General features: G+C 40.5%; 1 protein-coding gene across 2 annotated transcripts in view; it reads left to right on the top strand.

Annotated features, from left to right (window-relative positions):
- sctr (secretin receptor) overlaps window positions 1-13666 on the top strand; it is a 39798-nt gene extending 26132 nt beyond the window's left edge. Inside the window, exons 9-13 of one of the 2 annotated variants that reach the window (XM_062967420.1) lie at window positions 7376-7442; window positions 7545-7636; window positions 8518-8656; window positions 9810-9913; window positions 11734-11920. In XM_062967420.1, the coding sequence (XP_062823490.1) occupies window positions 7376-7442; window positions 7545-7636; window positions 8518-8656; window positions 9810-9913; window positions 11734-11776 (445 nt within the window). In that variant the 3' untranslated portion in view covers window positions 11777-11920. Of the gene's footprint in view, window positions 1-7375; window positions 7443-7544; window positions 7637-8517; window positions 8657-9809; window positions 9914-11733 lie in introns of both variants that reach the window. The other variant, XM_062967419.1, reaches the window with a different exon arrangement.
- Window positions 13667-19865: the final 6199 nt, after the last annotated feature.

Raw genomic sequence — 19865 nt, forward strand, 5'->3', positions numbered from 1 at the left:
TGGCTTGAAACATTCCTGCCCAAAAAAATCTCTAAAGCAAACCTAAATTTTGTCATTTTATATAAGGAACACCATTTTACTATGCCACTATATATAATGGAGGAGCCCCGGTGGTGAAGTGTGTTAAAGCACTGAGCTGCTGAGCTTGCAGACCGAAAGGTCCCAGGTTCAAACCCCGGGAGCGGCCGCTGTTAGCTCCAGCTTCTGCCAACCTAGCAGTTCGAAAACATGCCAATGTGAGTAGATCCCGCTCCGGCGGGAAGGTAACGGTGCTCCATGCAGTCATGCCGGCCACATGACCTTGGAGGTGTCTACGGATAACGCTGGCTCTTCGGCTTAGAAATGGAGATGAACACCAACCCCCAGAGTCAGGCATGAGTGGATTTAACGTCAGGGGAAACCTTAACTTATTATATATAATGGAACTTAAGCATCTATGGATACCTATGTCTGAGTAGATATCTATGTGCTGTTGTATTTCTTACGTGTTTCACTATGATGAATCCTGAACAAGGATTGCTGGGTATTGCAGTTTTGTTAAGCAATCAGTTATGTTTTAAAGCACCCTACAAATATTCAGTGTTTGTGGTTCTTTTTGAAGGATGTTATGCCAATTAATCCAGTTTCAAGACTTTTTCATATCTGTAGTGTGCATCAATGTTTCCCATGCTGAATTGAGAAACATGCATGATTCCTTACCCCATCTCTAAGGCTGGGGTATTGAGACTGGCACTTGTCAGCTAATTCTGGATTCTGTCTGGAGTAAACTCCATGAGTACACCTGAGTACTCAATTTGTGATAGTGGTTAAACCAAATAGTCAAAGTCACTGTCAGCACTTCACTTGAACATTCTTAAGTATTGGAATTTCAGGATACATAAATGGGAAAGGAGCAAGTTATTTGGTATTATTTCAGACTAGTTATTATAAGCATTCATAGATATATACACATAACATTAATCTTGGGGAGAAACAAGGTTATAGCAGTGTTTGGATACTTAGCTTCATTATATTATATTGCATAGAAAATATTTTTGACTCAAAACATAACACAGGTTACATATTTCTCATCTGAAATGTTTGGAAGTGTTTTGACTAGAGCTAAGGTGTGTTTTGGATTTTAGATTTTGTGGGATTTTGAACACATGTACATAATGAGATATCTTGGAGTTGGGACACAAGTTTAAACACAGAATTAATATATGTTTCATATACACCCTATACACATAGCCTGAAGGTAATTTTTGCACAATATTTTGCACATGAAACAAAGTTTGCATACATTGAACCATCAGAGAGCAAGAGTTTCACTGTTTTAGAATTCTTGATGTTCAACCTGTATTATATGGCCAACTTGAAGTTATACTTTCGTAAGAACATTTCATAGAAATTATCTCTCTATTCAGTTCTTTGACAGGCCTTATATTAACTGACAGCTGTAAGAACATGACCTTTCAAAAACATTTAACATAGCCTTTTATGTCCTCCATCATCATCATCATCCAGTGTAACATAAACATATGACCTATTCTTCATATAGCCTTACTGGTATCAGCATAAATCAGCCTTTTAGGGCAGCATTTCCAGGTGGTTATCAGTCTATGAGAACAGTATAAGCTTTTATCAAACAGCCACCTTTGTTGGAGACTGCTGAAAGCAGTCTATTTTGGGGGGCTTTAGCTTAGCTCTTTTATTATTTCTTAATGGTCACTCAGTTAATCAACTGATCAATCAAAAGGACATACTAGCTCTTATCACTCTATAATTAAAATAATCCTGATAGTAGGCGTCAGTCAATCCTATCTGTCATGTTCCAAATTAACATTTTCCCTCAAACTAACATTAAACCTGAACACGGTGTTTCATTGACACACACATGCACATAGTCACAGAGGTAACTGCTTGAATTATACTATATAGGTAATATGCCAAATATAAAGGCATGCTTCCAAGCCAAAATGTTGACAATAGAATATATCTGGCCTCTAAAAACTGCAAAGTTCTCACCCACATGCTGGTGACCATAAGTGTTTTTGTGACCATTTCCTGATTCTTTCTTTCCTGCTAACATGTCAGGAATCAGAGGCCATTTTTTTGGGAACTAGCACTGATTCACCAACCAGCACTTGTAGAAGTCATGCTAGGAGGTTCTTCCAGATAGGAAATATGTGTCAGGATGTGGCAGTATGGTATTTACTGCTGTACTACCTTTCCCTGACTCCCCTTTTTAAAAAAAGTTCTGAATGATACAAGAAGAAGCAACCCACTGTGCATAAAAAAATGTATATATTTTTTTCTAACCATTCCTTTATTACCTGAGGTCCACCCCTTAAAGAGATTTTGGAGTTGGAAGAAGGGAAATGAAATAAGCCAATCTGGATAAAACCAGGAAGAAACTTTTTATCATTAGGCTCTTGTTGACATCAAATTCTGGAACTCAATTCCATGATTAAATGAAATAGCCACAATTTTAATTTGAACACCAAAAGTGGAATATTTAGGAAAGACATCCAATAGTTGTTTCTAAATGGAAAAGTAAGATCGGATTCTAGAAAACCCTAGCTTTTTTGTGTGTGTCAAGACCGACTTGAGCAACTGCAAGTCGCTTCTGGTGTGAGAGAATTGGCAGTCTGCAAGGACGTTGCTGTCACGCTCAAGGCAGCGGAGCACCAAGAACCATACACGGAGGCCAATAAACTATCTAATATCTTTATTAAGGAAATATATAAGAATGATAAAAACAAGTAGAAAATATAGTCCAGAGACAGACCTTTCAAATGAGGTCAAATATAGTCCAGAAATAGTTTGTCCAATAAATGATATTAGAGTCCAAAGATAAAATCCAATAAACCGAAACACACACTATTGCCAAGCAATAGTGTGGGGAATTGTCCAGGGTCTTTCAAGGTCCGAGGTAAATCTGCAACAAGGCTGGAATCAAAACTTGATTTTAGGAACAAGGTCCGTGACTAGGAACGGGGCAAGGCGATTCTTGAATACTTGGATAGGCAAGGCAAGGAAACTGGATTTGCGGACTTTGCGAAGTCCACACAAGGCTGGAAACACGAGGTCATTCCTGAAGCTGCTCTGTTGTCTCCGCACAGAAACAACCGTGCCAGGCACCTTTAACTGGGTCTCGTTTTCCCGCCAAACAGGTGTCCAGCGCTCTCTTTCCCTAGAGAACAGGAAACGAAACCCAACTTTCCAGATGTGAGACTCCCTGGATTTTCCCAGGGGAAACATGGCTAATCAGTGTCTTGTTTGGCTGCAATTCTTAAACTCCTGCGAACCCGCTCTTTCACTCCCCTGTCTGCAGCAAAGGACTGTCTCCTAGCGAAGGGAGGTGAGAGCTGCTCAAGGTCTGTTTTAATTGGTTCTTGGGCAAGAACATCAACATCAGGCATCTGGAAGGATTCCGGCTGTTGTTGATCTGGAGAAAACCCCATGTTTTCATCCTCATCTGCCACAGGGACACTAGGAGCGGGACTACAAGGCCCATGAGTCATCACAGTTGCCCAGGGAAAGCCTGGATGTTTTGATGTTTTACCATTCTTGTGAGAGGTTTCTCTCATGTCCCCGCATTAGGAGCTGGAGCTGATAGAGGGAGCTCATCCACGCTCTCCTCAGTTTTGAAGCTTCAACCTGCTGGTCATCAGTCCTGCCGGCAAAAGGATTACTGTGGATGAGCTGTGCATTCCTGTTGGCAACCATTCCTACTTCCACATGAATGATGTGTATAGCACAAGACACAAGAAACACATTACCTTGGCTTCTAACACTCAAATAAACAGAGCTTGAAAATAATGAGTTAAATGCATTGCGGTCACCTGGAAGAAATTAACTTGCTTTTGTTCATGGGGGCATAAAGAATTCACATGTCAGAAGTAGTGTAAAAAATAAAAGTAAGATTCCTTTTTAGATCTAACTAGCTGTGCCCGGCCACGCGTTGCTGTGGCGAAATATGATGGTATGGGAAATAAAGTATTGAGGAATTGGTGGTAGTTAAGGTAAACGGTCCCCTGGGCTGAGTGGGTTGCTATGAGACCAAGTGAGCGGAGCTTAACCTTCTAACTGGCAGCAATTGGATAAAAACAATTATTCCTCTCCCTCTAATTAGGAATTTATTTTTCTTTTCTTTTTGTTGTATCAACCTAGAGGCATGGATGAGGGGTTGTGATGTCAATTTTCAAGGTTGTGGGGTGTTTACTTTTGTTGTTTTGTCCGCTGCCGTGATGCCATTACTCTTTTATATATATAGATGGGTCACGCTTTCTAATTCCTTTAAATCAGTGGTTCCCAAACTTATTTGGCCTACTGCCCCCTTTCCAGAAAAAATATTACTCAGAGCCCCCTGGAAAGGTGGGTGTTGCTTAGAGTGGTGGGCACTGCTCCTGCTCAAGAGGGCAGGGCTGAGCCTCTTCCCAAGTCCAAGATACAGGGCTGGGAGGGGGAGGTGGGCGGGGCCACAAATGGGCAGCCAGGACTGGGATGGGCGGAGTTACGAGCTCTGAGGCAGGGCTGAGCTTCTATCTCTGTCCTGCGCCGGGGCAGGGTTAGAGGAGGGGGCGGGGCCTCTTCCCAAGTGCCTGACGGGGCTGAACCTTTATACCCCACCCCCGTGTTCTAACAAGTGGCTCAGGGGAGGTATACAGAGGCTCAGCCCTGTCTTGCGCTCTTGGGAAGAGGCCCTGCCCCCGCCCCTAGCTCTGCCCTCTGTGTCCCAACAAGTGCCTCAGGAGAGGTATAGATTCTCAGCCCTGTCTCGGGCAATTGGGAAGAAGCCACGTCCACTCCTCTAGCTCTGCCCCCAGTGTCCTAACTCAGGTGCTCAGTCCTGTCTCCATCATTTGGGAAGAGACCGCACCCTGTGTCCTAATAGGTGCCATCACCGCCCCCCTGGATCGCTTTGGGAATCACTGCTTTAAATGTTGTTTCTTTAAAAGATATTTTTAGAAGCTAAGCAGAATGTTTTAAATGTTTTCACTTTTTGGAATTCCAGAATTGCAGACACATTAGCAAAAAACATGAAAAGAACTTGATAGAGCATGGAAGTACTAATTTGTTAAAAATATTAGTATAACCTAGACTGCATGGGAGTGAGGGGGGAGGCTTAGCAAGGTCGTAAAATATTTTCATCTTACAAAGTAACATAACAGCAACATAGTATTTTTGTGTGGTGCAACAAATAGTGCTTATGTACGCCCAAGACTTTTGGGCTAATAAGTTTTACAATAACAATGATAATGACATAAAAAGAATATTGTACCATGTTATTAATATGTTATTCATGGAACAACAAATAATGTACAACAATGAATGCCCTGTTTTTCTGCCAAAAATATAAAGTTAGTGCCAATGCTAATGTGCTGGCTTGCTTAAAAAGTGTTCCATATTTTGTCTCTTCTTGCATATTAACGATTTTAAAATGTATCATGCCATGAGCTTTTACATTATGATTATTTTAGATTATGAGAATTTCCCATCCACCAGGGGGAGATTTTTACTACATCAATCAATGCAAGATTATCTTGAAAAACAAGGAAGTTGTTTCAGAACCTTAAATCAAAGGTTAAGGAGCAAAGACGGCTGTGCTGCTACAAGTCCTCTCTGAACTTTGCCTTCAGAGCAATGTTAGCATATGATATGAAAAGAAATCATGCCAGTCACTGACTAATTTTATATTAAGCAATTTCAAAGAGTTGCTATACATTTTATCTTCACAACCGTTCTGAAAAGCACTCCTGAAGATATCCAACTCTTATCTTACTTTTCCCATCTTATCCTTCTTGCACAGTACTATGTAATTGTTTTTTAATTTTTGTATTTGCTTTGTTTTAAACTGTGGCGAAACGTTGTGGTTGTTAGCTGCCTTGATTCCGCATGGGGAGAAAGGCTGGGCATAAATATCTATATATCTATATCTATCTATACATATAATAAAAGTGAAAATCTGTATGTGTGTATGTGGCATGGATATCACACAGACAGCCTCTGGCCTCCACAAACAAGCTATAGTTCCCAGTGCTGTGGAGCCACCAAGTCACTCCCGCCCAGGACATTCCAGGTTACAGCGAGCACATCCCAGTGTTCCTTTCTCTGTCTATTTGCATGACCCTGCCCACTGCCTCTCTCTTAACCCTTTCCTGGCCTTTACTATAGCACACAACAAACAGAGGAATGGATCAGCAACTGAACATACTGGAGAGGTTTGGAGAGGAATTCACCATGATTTCTAGGAGTTGTAGGGACTGGGATGTATAGTTCACCTGCAATCTAAGAGGACTTGGAACCTTACCAACGATTGACCTGGAACTAACTTGGCACACAGAGCCAACACTGCCAACTTGGGGTGATTGACCTTGCCATCAGAGAGTTATAGTTCACCCGTATTCAAAGAACACTGAACCCAACGGATGACGGATCTGGACCAAACTTGGCACACAGGCTCAACTGTGAATACTGGCAGGGTTTGGGGGGGATTGGCCCAAGATTTTTGGGAATTGTAGTTTACCCACATCCTTATGCATTTTCTAATGGGAACATTCATTAAAAAAAAGAAGCAAAGATTGAGTTCTTTTTCTAACATAGCATAACATGGTATTACCTAACACCCAAAAACAAACAAGGCCCTTTTCAAATTACCCAGGCACTGCCAGGTACCCAACTAGTAGTAAATAAATATAAAACCTAAAGTTCTGTTCTAAACCAGTATCTGATGTTAGTAATGGACTCTGGATAACGGAAAACAAATTGAAGTTATCTAAGAGAGTCTCTGGTTTAGAAAAAGGCTGATCAAGTAAGGATTCACAGAATTGTTGCACTGAAAAGTGAAGAGCGCTCTTGTTCCTTTAATGGCTGCATGGAGGAGGGAATTTGACGCTGCTTCTCAGGCAACAGATAACAAGCAACACCTGCTGAAATTCCTTCTCCCATACCAACATTTAAGGTATAGGAATCTTTGTGTGTTTCGTAACTGATCTTGTAATCTCCACAGTAGTGATGAACCCATGTATATGAGTCAGTTTTCAGTTATGCAGAAAAACAGAAGTATGATGTTTGTTACTCCTTGCTTCTACACTGTATTGGACAATTGGATTTCTTGAGTTCATTTGACTTATGCCTAACCAGGTGCAACGAAAGCTTCTTCTGTTTTTCCTGCTTGTTATACACAAGATTTCTAACAGTTAAACACATACACCTTGGCAATCTTCATATAATTTGCACAAACACAGCAGATGCCAATCCATATCTGATGCTCTCTGTTTTTTAATTATAGGTCTTTAATATTTGCCAACATAGTGTTCATTTGGCGGGACAATGAATGTCGTTACTTTCCAAGAGCGTATAATCACAGATTTTTTTCTCATCCGTACAGATGCTGGGATACTCATCTTACATATGCCCGGTGGCTCATTCAAGGTCCTGTGGTGGTCTCTATTGTTGTAAGTCTGTTCAATAGCAAAATATTTCTAAGGCTGAATAATAATCTATGACTGCAAAATAAATGAATGTTTAATATGTGTGTGTGTGATTTTTTTTGGCAGACCAATTTCATTCTGTTTGTTAATATTGTAAGAATTTTGATGAGCAAGCTTCGTTGGCCAGATGGAAGAGGCAAGGATTCTAGTCAATACAAGTAAGTTAGTGTTTTGGTTCCACTTCAAAGCTAACTACCACAGCAACAGTGAAAAATACCATTGCAGAAAAGTTTTACCTGCACATGCATCAATGTGTCTTGAGTCAATTTGTCTGGCAAGCTGACTCACTCCAAATTTACCTGTATTTCTTTGTTAGGTACTTGATCCTTATACTAACTGAGGTGGTAGTGGTGGTGCTGCAAGTACTGGAGGAAAAGCACTTCAACTCTTAAATTGGATTATAGATACATCATTTTAACACAACATAGACAACCCAGTGTCTTGTTTTGTTTTTAACTAGAACCCCCACAATCCATAACTATTACTGATCAGGAAGTGGTTTATGGTAAACATAGTCCAAAACATAGAGGGTACCAGACTATCTACAGTGGGACAAATGGAAAGAAGAGGTAGGTAGGAAAATACGTAGCAAAATGAACTGAAAGGCATTTTGAAAGTATTACTTTGCATAGGCTTATCCCAAAACTTGTAGAATTACAGTCCTTGATTTGGGCTTCTTTCACACTATACAATGATAGTGCTGTTTCCACTTTAATTACACACTCTGAATTCTAGTTTTGGCAGTTAGACCTTTCTGAAATCTCAGCCAGAGAGGGCCCCTATTCTCCTCTGTGCTGCCTAAGGGCATGAGGGAAGGGGAGTTCTGGCATTTTTCATATAAGTGCATATATGCTTCCTTCACAAACAGCTCTAATCAGCCCTGCCATATGTAACGGAGCATGGGAGTTGCAGCTTAAAAAATCTGAGTGGGGCAAAAGGTGTCACATCCCAATTTACTAACTACGTTCTGAGGCCAATATTCAATATGCTCCCTCTACTCTTTTGTGCGCTACCCAGTTGTTTCTATCTTTGCTTCTAGGAGACTTGCTAAATCTACACTTGTACTCATCCCTCTCTTTGGAGTCCATTACATCATCTTTGCTTTTTTCCCTTTTGATACTGAAAATGGCACCATGGAGATCCAGGCTCTGTTTGAAAAAGCCATAGGATCTTTTCAGGTAACCCATTTATTAAAAGGGCTACAGCAAGCGCAGTTTGCGTCATTGGATCCGACGGCTAATTTATTACATAGACTACTGAAAACTGGTGGGAACCTCAGCTTGAATTGTAGTTTAATGAAATAAAATATCAAACAGTAAAGTGGAGCTATTTAAATGGCAAATTGCCACCCTTGCATAGTTCCTCAAAATACCAAGCCTCTGCTAGTTTTGAAAAAAAAAGATTGTTTTTGGATATTAAAAGATCTAATGAGGCACTTCTTGCCAAAAAATAGATGGTCTTGGACTGGGAGGGGAGGCATACAAAGATAGCCTTGTATCAGGAGTAGGTTCCTGTAGAGCCCCAGGGTTGTCCTCTGATCATCTCTGGTTTTCTGCTTCTTTTTCTGTTAGTTTCTGCCCTTATCTCTAAGATGGAACACACAGAGTTGCAACCTCTTAATCTTTATCGAGCCCTGGTGTTTAGAACAAACATAAGGAACCCAATCACATGTATTCACAAATTACTAGATTATGGTCACCTACAATGTATGAGGAATAAAAATATTGTCTGGATCCCAGGGACAAACATTTGTTATCACTTTTAAAATTATGTGCCCAGATTGGGCATCATGGTGTAATATAAACCTTGGCATCTATCCACAGATTAGATTGACAGCCCAGAGGTTTGTTTTCAGGACAGCTGGTGAAACCAAGATTTATTTCATCATCTTGTCTCATTTTTATGTTATTCTGACAGTGATTCTGTTGCGAGAAGAATTCGAGGGCCCTTCCAGACAGGCCCACATCGCAGGATCTGATCCCAGGTTTTCGATTATATGAGTCTGCACTTCCAGATAATCTGGGATAAACAGAAAACCTGGGATCAGATCCTCGATATAGGGCCTGTCTGGAAGGCCCTAAGTTGGAAAACACCTCACTTTTAAAGACAGCTGGTTTGTTCAGCATGGTGCAATCCTCTATTTGTCTCTTCAGAACTAAGTCAATTGAGTTCAGTGGGACTTACTCTCCCAGTTCCAAATGCATATGATATTGCAGCTTTAGTCTTTGGAGCCAAAACATAATCTATGATCTTGTTTTCATAGCTGACAGCACACTGTATGCCGCAAAGGTTTCTGTATTTTTATTTCTTGAAATTTCTTGTTTGTTCTAGAATGCCAACCTGCCATCTGCAATTGTATATTGCAGGACTGACATGAGCCTCCTTTGTTTCAGGGCTTTGCTGTGGCTGTGCTTTACTGTTTCCTTAATGGTGAGGTGAGTTTTCTACATGCTGACTTTGCTTAAAACATAAAACCAGAGCTCAGAAAATTTATTTTTGTGGGCCGTATTCCCCAGAATCTCTCAGCCAGAGTAGCCAGCATGAAGGGATTTTGCAGACTGTAATCCAAAATAATAACTTTTCTCTGCTCTGTATAAGATGAATCTTCCCATTTTACTATTTCCTGTCCTATGATTAGTTCCCATCTACTCATGCCAGATTTTCTCTCCTTTACATATTTCCCTCATAATTAGAGAACACATATCATAAAGCTTTTAAGATAAAATGGTGTTTTAAAAATCAGTCGCTGAATTACCTTGTGCCAGGTGAAAGATACAAAGTAAAAGCAGTAAAAAGATGACAACATTTTTAGGCAGGAATGGGGAACTATTTTCAGAGAGCAGGCCAAATTCAAATGTCTTGGCCCCTCCATCCACATTTTTAGGCTCTTCCAAGGCCACACACACCTCACCTGCCCATATCTAGATTATTGATTTTGTTTTCTACCTTCTGCACTGTCCCTCTGTGTGGGTCACCTCCAGACTGAGCCAAACCAGAAAGTTTCAGATTTTGTTCCTGTTCTTTCTGGTACAATCAGAGAGCTTTTGTACCATCTCCCCTAATTGGTGTCTTTTAACCCAGTAAAAATCATAGAATCATAGAATAACACAGTTGGAAGAGACCACGTGGACCTTCAAGTCCAACTCCCTGCCATGCAGGAAAAGCACAAAGTACAGATGGAAAGAACAAACAGGAACAACAATTGGGACTTTTTGATCAGTCTGAATACACCTGCAAAGAGTCAGGTAAACTTAGAGTAAATGAATAATCAGAACCGCTTACATTAAGCCACAGCACTGGAGCGAGTGGCAATATCACATCATACAAATCAGTTGTGCTTACATAGATTGTGAAGGGATTATAAAGTAAATTGTTGCTTTATCTTTGATCATATAAAGCCAAACACTGAGCCACTGGGATTTCCCAGTGAGTAACCCCAGTGAACAATCAAGTGTTCTTTGACACCTGTAGAACTAACAGGTTACCATTCATACAATAATACTATGTAGCAAAATTTGGGAGCCACTGGTGGCATAGCGGGTTAAACTGCTGAGCTGCTGAACTTGCTGAACAAAAGGTTGATAGTTCGAATCCCCAGCTTCTGCCAACCTAGCAGTTCGAAAACATGCAAATGTGAGTAGATCAATAGGTACCACTCTGGTGGGAAGGTAACTGTGCTCCATGCTGTCATGCCGGCTACATGTCCTTGGAGGCATCTACAGACAATGGCGGCTCTTCGGCTTAGAAATGGAGATGAGCACCAACCTGCAGAGTCATACACGACTGGACTTAATGTCAAGGGGAAACCTTTAACCTTTACTTAACAAAATTTGAAACATTTTCTGTTTTTGTCTTGAAAGTGTTTTTCCTGTTTAATTGTGCAGCTCTTATTTTGAAAGTAGTAATTATACTCCAGAAACTTCATTTTTGTGGCTGCCAGAAACTATATTTAATTGGTTGATACTCTGAGATATTCATTGAAAGATTATAACAAAATGTGCTGCCACAGTAACAAAGTTTTTACAATTTAATAAACCTATTCCATGTTTTTTAAATGATAGAGTCAGTTTGGAAATGACATTTATAACCCATGAACAGACATTATGTTATATAGTGTCCTAGATCTGTTCATCTTAAGGAGGGCCCTAACATAATTCTTTGTTGCTGAGCTAAGAGACTGCCGCTTCTGAGAGTAATCAGAATTTCTCTTTGAAAAGCTGTGAGCCTTATGGACATTCTGACATTTTTGGATTAGGTCCAGCAGGAGATTCACAGAAAGTGGCAGCAGTGGCACTTAAAGAAGCGTGTCCTTTCGCAGAAGCACCACAGCTCCTCCTTTCATAATGAAGTCAGTGGATTCACTCAGGTGCTGCAACTGCTGAAGCCCAGCCCTCAGGAGGAAAGGAGGCTCTCTGCTCCCAACATAAGTAACTTGTAGTAAGTCTTCGTCAAGCTCAGAGAATACTAAAGTGAGCCATTGGAATTCTTCAAGGATCCAGAACCGCTCCCTCTCCCCAATACCAAAATCCATGACTGTTCAAGTCCCATTATATACAATGGTGTAGTAAAAGGGTGAATAAATGAAATGTGTGTTGGGAGAGAACTTGAGAATCTGTGAAATGACAGGAAGTTACAGTATGTTACCCATCACAGACAGTGTTAGGTGTGTAGCAAAATCAAGATTTGCTTTTTGGAGCATTTTTTCTGAATATTTTTGAACCCTGGCTGCTTGAATCTGTGGACGCAGAACCCATGAATATGGAGGGTCAACTGTAATTGCTCACTCAGAAGTTACTGGAAGGCTCAGACTTACTTCAATGAGCGTGGTGGTTGTGGACCTGGAAGTTATATGCAATTCTTAAATTAGTTCTGCTTAGAGCCTAGCTTGGGCTGCATCTTGAATTTTGTTAACGGGAAAAGATTTTGAGCAAGAAGCATGAAGATTCCTTTCCTAATGATGGAAAAGTATCCTCTTCCTGTTGTCTTGTTTTTTCCCCTTCTTTCTGAGTCCACCACTTTAAAATTCCATTTTCTTCCTTGCTCATAGTCTTAAGTGCTGGATTAAAAGGGTCTCAAATGGTTTTGTTCTGTTAAATATCATGCTGAATATCAATGATTTGGGGCCAGACATGACTCACGAGCAGCAAATAGTCCTTGGGGAGGTGTTGTGTTGTCTGCAGATATTATGAGCTTCCTGTTGAACAGCAACAACAAGAACAACCAATATCTCTAGAACAACAACACTATACCTGTAATCAAGTACAAGGGCCAACAACAGGATGTGATCAGCACTGGAACCTTGAAGCCTGGGATCTTAGAAAATCAGCTAGCAATGTTTTCCAGGATAATTTTCAAGCAGTTTACGTTCTTGAAAAGATTGTGATTCTTTCGGACATTAACTGGTTTTTATTGCTGTATATTAGGAAGGCTAAGCTACTGTAATGCAGTCTTGGAAGGCCTGTCTCGATGCTTCTTCAGTCTTGCACAAGAAGAGAGTTGGGTTGTCTAAGGGATGCAGTATTTGTTTTTCATCTTCTCCGCCAATGTCAGTACTGCTTTCTGGTCCAAATTCAAGATGATGCTCTTGACATCAAAAGTCCAATAAAGACCTTGGAAGGTTAAAATGTGGCATTCCAGATTTTTCTGGACTACACCTCCTATAATCTTGGACTGTTGCTGTTAGATCTGGTATGAGTCAGATTCCAACTCAACATTTTTTCTTTACATCATCCTCCCTATGTCTCTTGTTGAGCTCAGACAATACGATCTCTGAACCAAATTGGAACAATAAGTTGAAGGAAAGTGGTATTTGTGAGAGTTATCCAATTACTATAAAATGTTCTTCCTTGGTAGTCTTGCCAAAATGTGAGTTATTCTGGGTATGTTGCAAAACCTATGTCAATCTGATGTGTAGTATTAGTGTATGTTTCGCTTCATGCTTATTGCACTATGTATTTTATTCAGCAAATAAGTAAATAAACATGGTTAAGGCCATTGCTTTAGATGAGACAGTTCCGACATTATCTTGTGTGCAAACACAGAGTAGAGAGTTGCATGTAGAGTAGACTAATTTTACTCCTCAAAGATATCTTCCAAGTATCAGATAAGAAGAAATTTACGCAACTTTGTCCGTGCTGATTTTGCTTATGACGTCAGTGAAATAAGCAATTGCTAATGTTTGTCTCCTACCTAGTTCCTTGCAAATACGATTCAAACCAGTTATTTTCCAACAGGAGAGAGATTGAGAAAGGCCGAATTTTGCTTAAAGTGATGTCTTAAACTGACACAATAATGATTGGGGTGTCAATTGAAGTCAATATGTCTAATGTTTGGTCAAAACCAGTTCATACATGTGCATCCCAGAGCAAAACATACCAAAACCTAAGGAGTATGTTTTGGTGGTATCTGAACTAGTTGATGGATCAGATCCAAAATGTTGTTACTGCTTTATTTGGGTCTCTTGATATAACACAGTCCCTGTGATCACACATATAGATTTAGGCAGTGCAAGAGAGAAATAGACAATTTATAGAGTGTATGTACACTTCTGGCATAATATTCCACCCTGTTTTGGTAGCTGGCTGTGCAAAATGTCTCAAGCAAAAACTCCAGTCTGGCTTATCTTTGCATTGTGATTTTGTGGCACATGCCACAGTCTCAAGGGAGAGAAGACCAGGGAGGGAAGACCAAGGAGGGTCATTTGACATTTTCTTTGTTTCTCTGGAGGAGTTGCTGAGCTGTGTTTGAGGTTTCTGAATCTTGTCTTTGCCCATAGAAGCACGAAAGCTTTGAGATGGGTGTAGTTCTGCATATTAGCTGGCAAGCAGGTATACACTGAAAGCTTTTTAATAAATCTGTAGATTATAACATACACACACACATATATGTATGCATACATGCTAGTTTGGGTTTCTTTATTATTGCTTTAAAAAGAAGAAAAGTGACTTATGGCATCTAAAATTAACAGATTCATTTCAGCATCTAGCAGTTATTTTAGCTTTCTTGGATTACGATCCACTCCCTTTCTATGTGTCAGATTCTAGGAACTTAGAACTCACGACAGAAAAATAATTGTCTTTCTCTTAAGTGTTAGTTCATGTTCCTGGCCTTGTGATGCAAGTCATGCTGCCAATCTGGATGGCATGAGGGTTGTATTCACACTAATTGGATCTTGACCTGATGCTTTTGTATTTGTTCGCATTCTCCTGGATAGTAATGACACACTCCAGCCTCTGGAATGTCTTGGCCCTTTGACCTTACACTGTAAATAAATAAATGAAACAGAGCATGTCCTTAGTTATCTATTCTGCCTACAGTGCCCCTATGTATATATGAACACACACATGTAGGTGATTGCTTTGTGTATGAGCCAAATGGCTTTCATCAGGCTCAATGTATCTTAGGCCACACCGTATTTCTTTTGGGTGGCACAAAGTGTCAGTTTGTAATCAGTAGGGCAGCTAACAATCGTAGGGCCTTCTCGGTGATGGCCCCCTGCCTCTGGAACGCCCTCCCCAAGGAGATAAGGCAAGCCCTGTCAGTATCCTCCTCTTGCGAAGACTTGAAAACCTGGTGGTTCCAACAAGCCTTTGAAGATGGGTAGCTCCAGATCCTACCCTGGCCGCTGGCTAGGACCCTGCTTGCACTTTATACTCTTCCCTGTCCCTGTGATACATCGCTGTACTAGTTTAAACCTCCTTGAAGCTGCTTAACAGGCCTTGAGATTGAAAAGCACAGGTTCTAAAATCCTGGCCACGAGTTTGCACTTTATCCAACCCCATCACTATGCTACTTCATTGTACTTGCTCTGGCCCAGCCAATGGAATCTTGCCCATTGGCAGTTGAACTTTACCTAATGGATCAGCAATTGAATGTGGTTGAATTTTTGCATGGGTATATTATGTCAATAGTAATTATGTTGATGTTTTAACATGATTATTCTGTATGTTCTATATTTGGTAATTGAATGCTTTACCTATGTTGGAAACCCTTAAGGAGATAGAGTGGTATATAAATAAATTATTATTATTATTATTATTTTATTATGACACAGCAAACAAGATAGATATGCTGGATTTCATATCACAAAATCACAAGTCGAACACTTCCCAAGTGTCTAGGACTGTGTGATGTATTTTCGGATGATGCGTGCAGATCCCAGTAGGGTGGACTTTTTCAGTTGGCAGATGGTGATTTTGTCAATGTCTATTGTTTCCAAATGCCGGCTGAGATTTTTTGGCCCGGCACCCAATGTGCCCATCACCACCGGGACCACCTGCACTGGTTTCTGCCAGAGTCTTTGAAGTTCAATCTTGAGGTCCTGATAGCGGCTGAGTTTTTCCTGTTGTTTTTCGTCAATGCGACTGTCACCTGGGATGGCAACATCAATGATCCAAACCTTTTTCCTTTCCACAACTGTGATGTCTGGTGTGTTGTGTTCCAGAACTTTGTCAGTCTGGATTTGGAAGTCCCACAGTATCTTTGCGTGCTCATTTTCCAATACTTTTGCAGGTTTGTGATTCCACCAGTTCTTTACTGCAGGGAGGTGGTGCTTGAGGCATAAGTTCCAATGAATCATTTGGGCCACATAGTTGTGCCTCTGTTTGTAGTCTGTCTGTGCGATTTTCTTACAGCAGCTGAGGATATGATCAATGGTTTTGTCGGTTTCCTTGCACAGTCTGCATTTTGGGTCATCAGCTGATTTTTCGATCTTGGCCTTAATTGCATTTGTTCTGATGGCTTGCTCCTGGGCTGCAAGGATCAGACTTCTGTGTCCTTCTTCAGGGTCCCATTCGTGAGCCATAGCCAGGTCTTCTCCTTATCAGCTTTTCCTTCAATTTTGTCAAGGAACTTTCCATGCAATGTTTTGTTGTGCCAGCTGTCGGCTCTAGTTTGTAGTTTATTATTATTATTATTATTATTATTATTATTATTATTATTATTATTATTATTATTGGAATTGGATGTCTGTCTTGCACTGAATTACTAAATTACAGGCAGTAATTCAGTATGTCTTTATGGGAATTACTAACTGTAATTCAGTGCATCTTTGTTGGTTCTGTTATGTGTACACAAATTCAGAGTTTAAAAAGGAGATTATTATCTCCAAATAAGAGCTCAGTAAACAATCCTGAGGTGAAAGGAGGCAAACAGATGGGGCTAGTTGCCTCCCCAGGTGCCAGGAATGTTTTTCTTTTAGAAAATAAAATGCTCCATATGGAGAAGAGACAGAAATGTGCCAAAAAGAGCACCAGCTAAGATTGCAACTGACAGAACATCATGATCCTCCACGTTTGCAGAAATACGGCATCTCGTCTTATATCAGAGCATGTACAAGTGGCCCAGATTATCAGACTAGTTTCTACCAGCCTCTCTTTCTCCCTTTGTATTTTGTTAATGATGTGTAAATAAATATGCACACATTGGTTGTAGGCCAGTCACTCACAAGACGGCTCTGAGAAGCCCGCGGTGCTGAACAAATGGTCTATTTGTGGGGAAGGGGGTGGTGGGTGGACTGGATAGCTCTGCATCTCCTCTGTATGGCATTTGAAACTTGTCTGAGGCAATTATTCTGGAGAGCTGGCTTTTCCCAACAGCATGCTATACAAAGCCCAAGCTAAATGTTAGGCAGCTGAAAACAGTTTTATTACATCCCTGTAAGATATAACAGATCATCCAGTTCATTTTGGGTTTGGAACAAAACAGACACAAGTGCTTGTAGTACACAATATGCTTTACTTTCTTGGGCTGAATTCCTTTGCAGAATTAGCTTGCTTAATTCTAATAAGATTTCTGCTCAATCTCATACTTTAAAGAAAATATGGGAATTGGTATGTTTCAAATGTAAAAAGAAGAAAACGTGTAATTGTCAATGAGAGAGTGTCAACTTAGTTTAATAACTGAAATGATAAGCATACATTCTAGAAACACTGTGTCAGGGGCTAGCATTATGGGAATTTCAGATTGGCTGCAATATGTATGTGTGATCACTTGATAGTGTGTTGCTTCTTTAATGTGCATAAACTATGGACATTATTAAAAATGGGGGGAGGGGAGAATCAATGCATTGCAATTACTCCAATAAAAATGGCAAGTAAACATATTTAATGAGTAGCAGCTCATTAAATATTCAGGTGAAAATCTCAGATTGTTTTAGCTTCTTTTGAAACAAGAGATTATTTCAATTTATTGCTGGTTTTTGCTATGCAGACAGTCTTTTCAGAAGGCATCTTTCTAGAGGTCAGCCTTCCAATCCAACCTAAACTGATACAGAATACTGCTGCCTTCAGCTAAGCATACTAAATATGGGTGCTTCCAGACAAATTGAAAAGTTTCAGATTTTGTTCATATTCTTCCTTATGTTATACTGGGCTAAAGTAACCCAATCTGTGAAACTGGTATGAGGAATATCTGATCATATTGGGAGCTGATAGAAAATCTATGCAAATCTCCAGAATAAGATCTGGAGGGGCAGGACCAAAATCAGAGCCTTTCTGATTTTTTAATCAGTTTGGATGTGTGCGAAGAACACAAGAGTTGCCTTTGTATTTACATACTCTCTTGTCTCCATCATTAGCTGACCAAATACTCCTGGGAACTCCCTGTGGCTATTCATTCCTGGCATGGGATGGGGACATTCATCCCCACCATATTCTTGGCACATGGCTAATTGGCATGCGAATTTCTGGATCATGGCCAGTCTTTCCATTAAAGCAGGATCTGCTTTGCTCAGCACTATGTACACTGGAGGATCACACTGCTCTTGGAATATGCAAGGCTTCAGGTGTGACATGTATTAGCTGTCACAGAATATGGTAGTATATCCACAATAATGTTAAACCGCTGAGCTGCTGAACTTGCTGACTGAAAGGTTGGAGGTTTGAATCCAGGGAGCGGGGTAAGCTCCCGCTGTTAGCCCCAGCTTCTGCCAACCTAGCCCTTCGAAAACATGCAAATGTGAGTAGATCAATAGGTATCACTCTAGCAAGAAGGTAATGCCACTCCATGCAGTCATACCGGCCACATGACCTTGTAGATGTCTATGGACAACGCCGGCTCTTCGGCTTAGAAATGGAGATGAGCACCAACCCCCAGAGTTGGACATGACTGGACTTCATGTCAGGGGAAAACCTTTATCTTTAACCTTTAATCAGAAACCCGAAACGCCACAAATCCCTAGATTATCCAAATGGGTTGCTGTGACAATATTTGCTTTCTTGGTGCCTCAATGTACACAAATCGTTTTCATGCACAAATTGTTTAAAATATTGTACTCCTTCAGATTGGGATCCCATCCCCAAGATATCTCATCATACAGATGCAAATATTCCAAAATCCAAATACAAAACACTTCTGGTCGCAGGCATTTCGGAGAAGAGATGCTCAGCTAGGACAAAAGAGGGACCCTTTTCCAGGCTTCGGGTGCATCTACACTCTAGATTTAGAGCAGTTTGACATGCTTTAACTATCCTGGCTATATAATATGGAATCCTGGGAGTTTGGGGTGGCACCAGCACTGGTGGTGCAAAACTGCATTAATTCTACAGTGCAGATGCAGCCTTAGACATAAACCAAGGGTCAAACTAGAGCTACAAGAATATGCCAAATCGTTTCCCCTGAAGCCTCTGCCCGTGTTGCTCAATACCGCTTCGGCAAAATGATCTCTCCTCTCAGCCAAACTGTGTCACAATTCCCGCCGCAGAGCCACTCGTGCTATCTCCTGCGCACCTAGCAGTTTGAAAACATGCAAACATGAGTAGATCGATAGGTATCGCTCCGGCGAGAAGGTAATGCCGCTCCATGCAGTCATACCGGCCACATAACCTTGGAGGTGTCTAGGGACAACACTGACACTTCAGCTTAGAAATGGAGATGAGCACCAACCCCCAGAGTCTGATACCACTGGACTTAATGTCAGGGGAAAACCTACCTACCTAGTCATCTTAATTTTGGAGGCATGATGAGAAACACTTTAGTAATATTTGTTAAATGCTCTGCAATTGAAAGAGAAACTTTGTATGAAGCATTCAATCATCATACAGAAATATCTTAGCTCTGCAGACGACTTTTAGTTATTCTGTCTTTCTGTTAATATATTTTGTTCTTTTGCTTCATTAAATGTGATTTTACAAATCCCTGCGCCAAATATTCAAACTGTATTCCTTGCTCACATTTTGTAATGACATACAGTAGGAAACTCAGTAGGGCATTCTGAGCTTTGCAGAAATTATTTTGTAGTATAGTCTTCATGTTTTGATGAGATCCATTCCCCAGCTCTTTTTCTGTTTCATTTTGGACCAAAACAGATTTGGAACTTCCATGTTTCCCTTTAATTACTAAGCATCTCTCCCTGTGTTTAAACAAAAAGGTTCCTGATGACTGGGGTGA

The sequence above is a fragment of the Anolis carolinensis genome, chromosome 1 (assembly GCF_035594765.1).
Source record: "Anolis carolinensis isolate JA03-04 chromosome 1, rAnoCar3.1.pri, whole genome shotgun sequence".
In the NCBI taxonomy this organism is placed as follows: domain Eukaryota; kingdom Metazoa; phylum Chordata; class Lepidosauria; order Squamata; family Dactyloidae; genus Anolis; species Anolis carolinensis.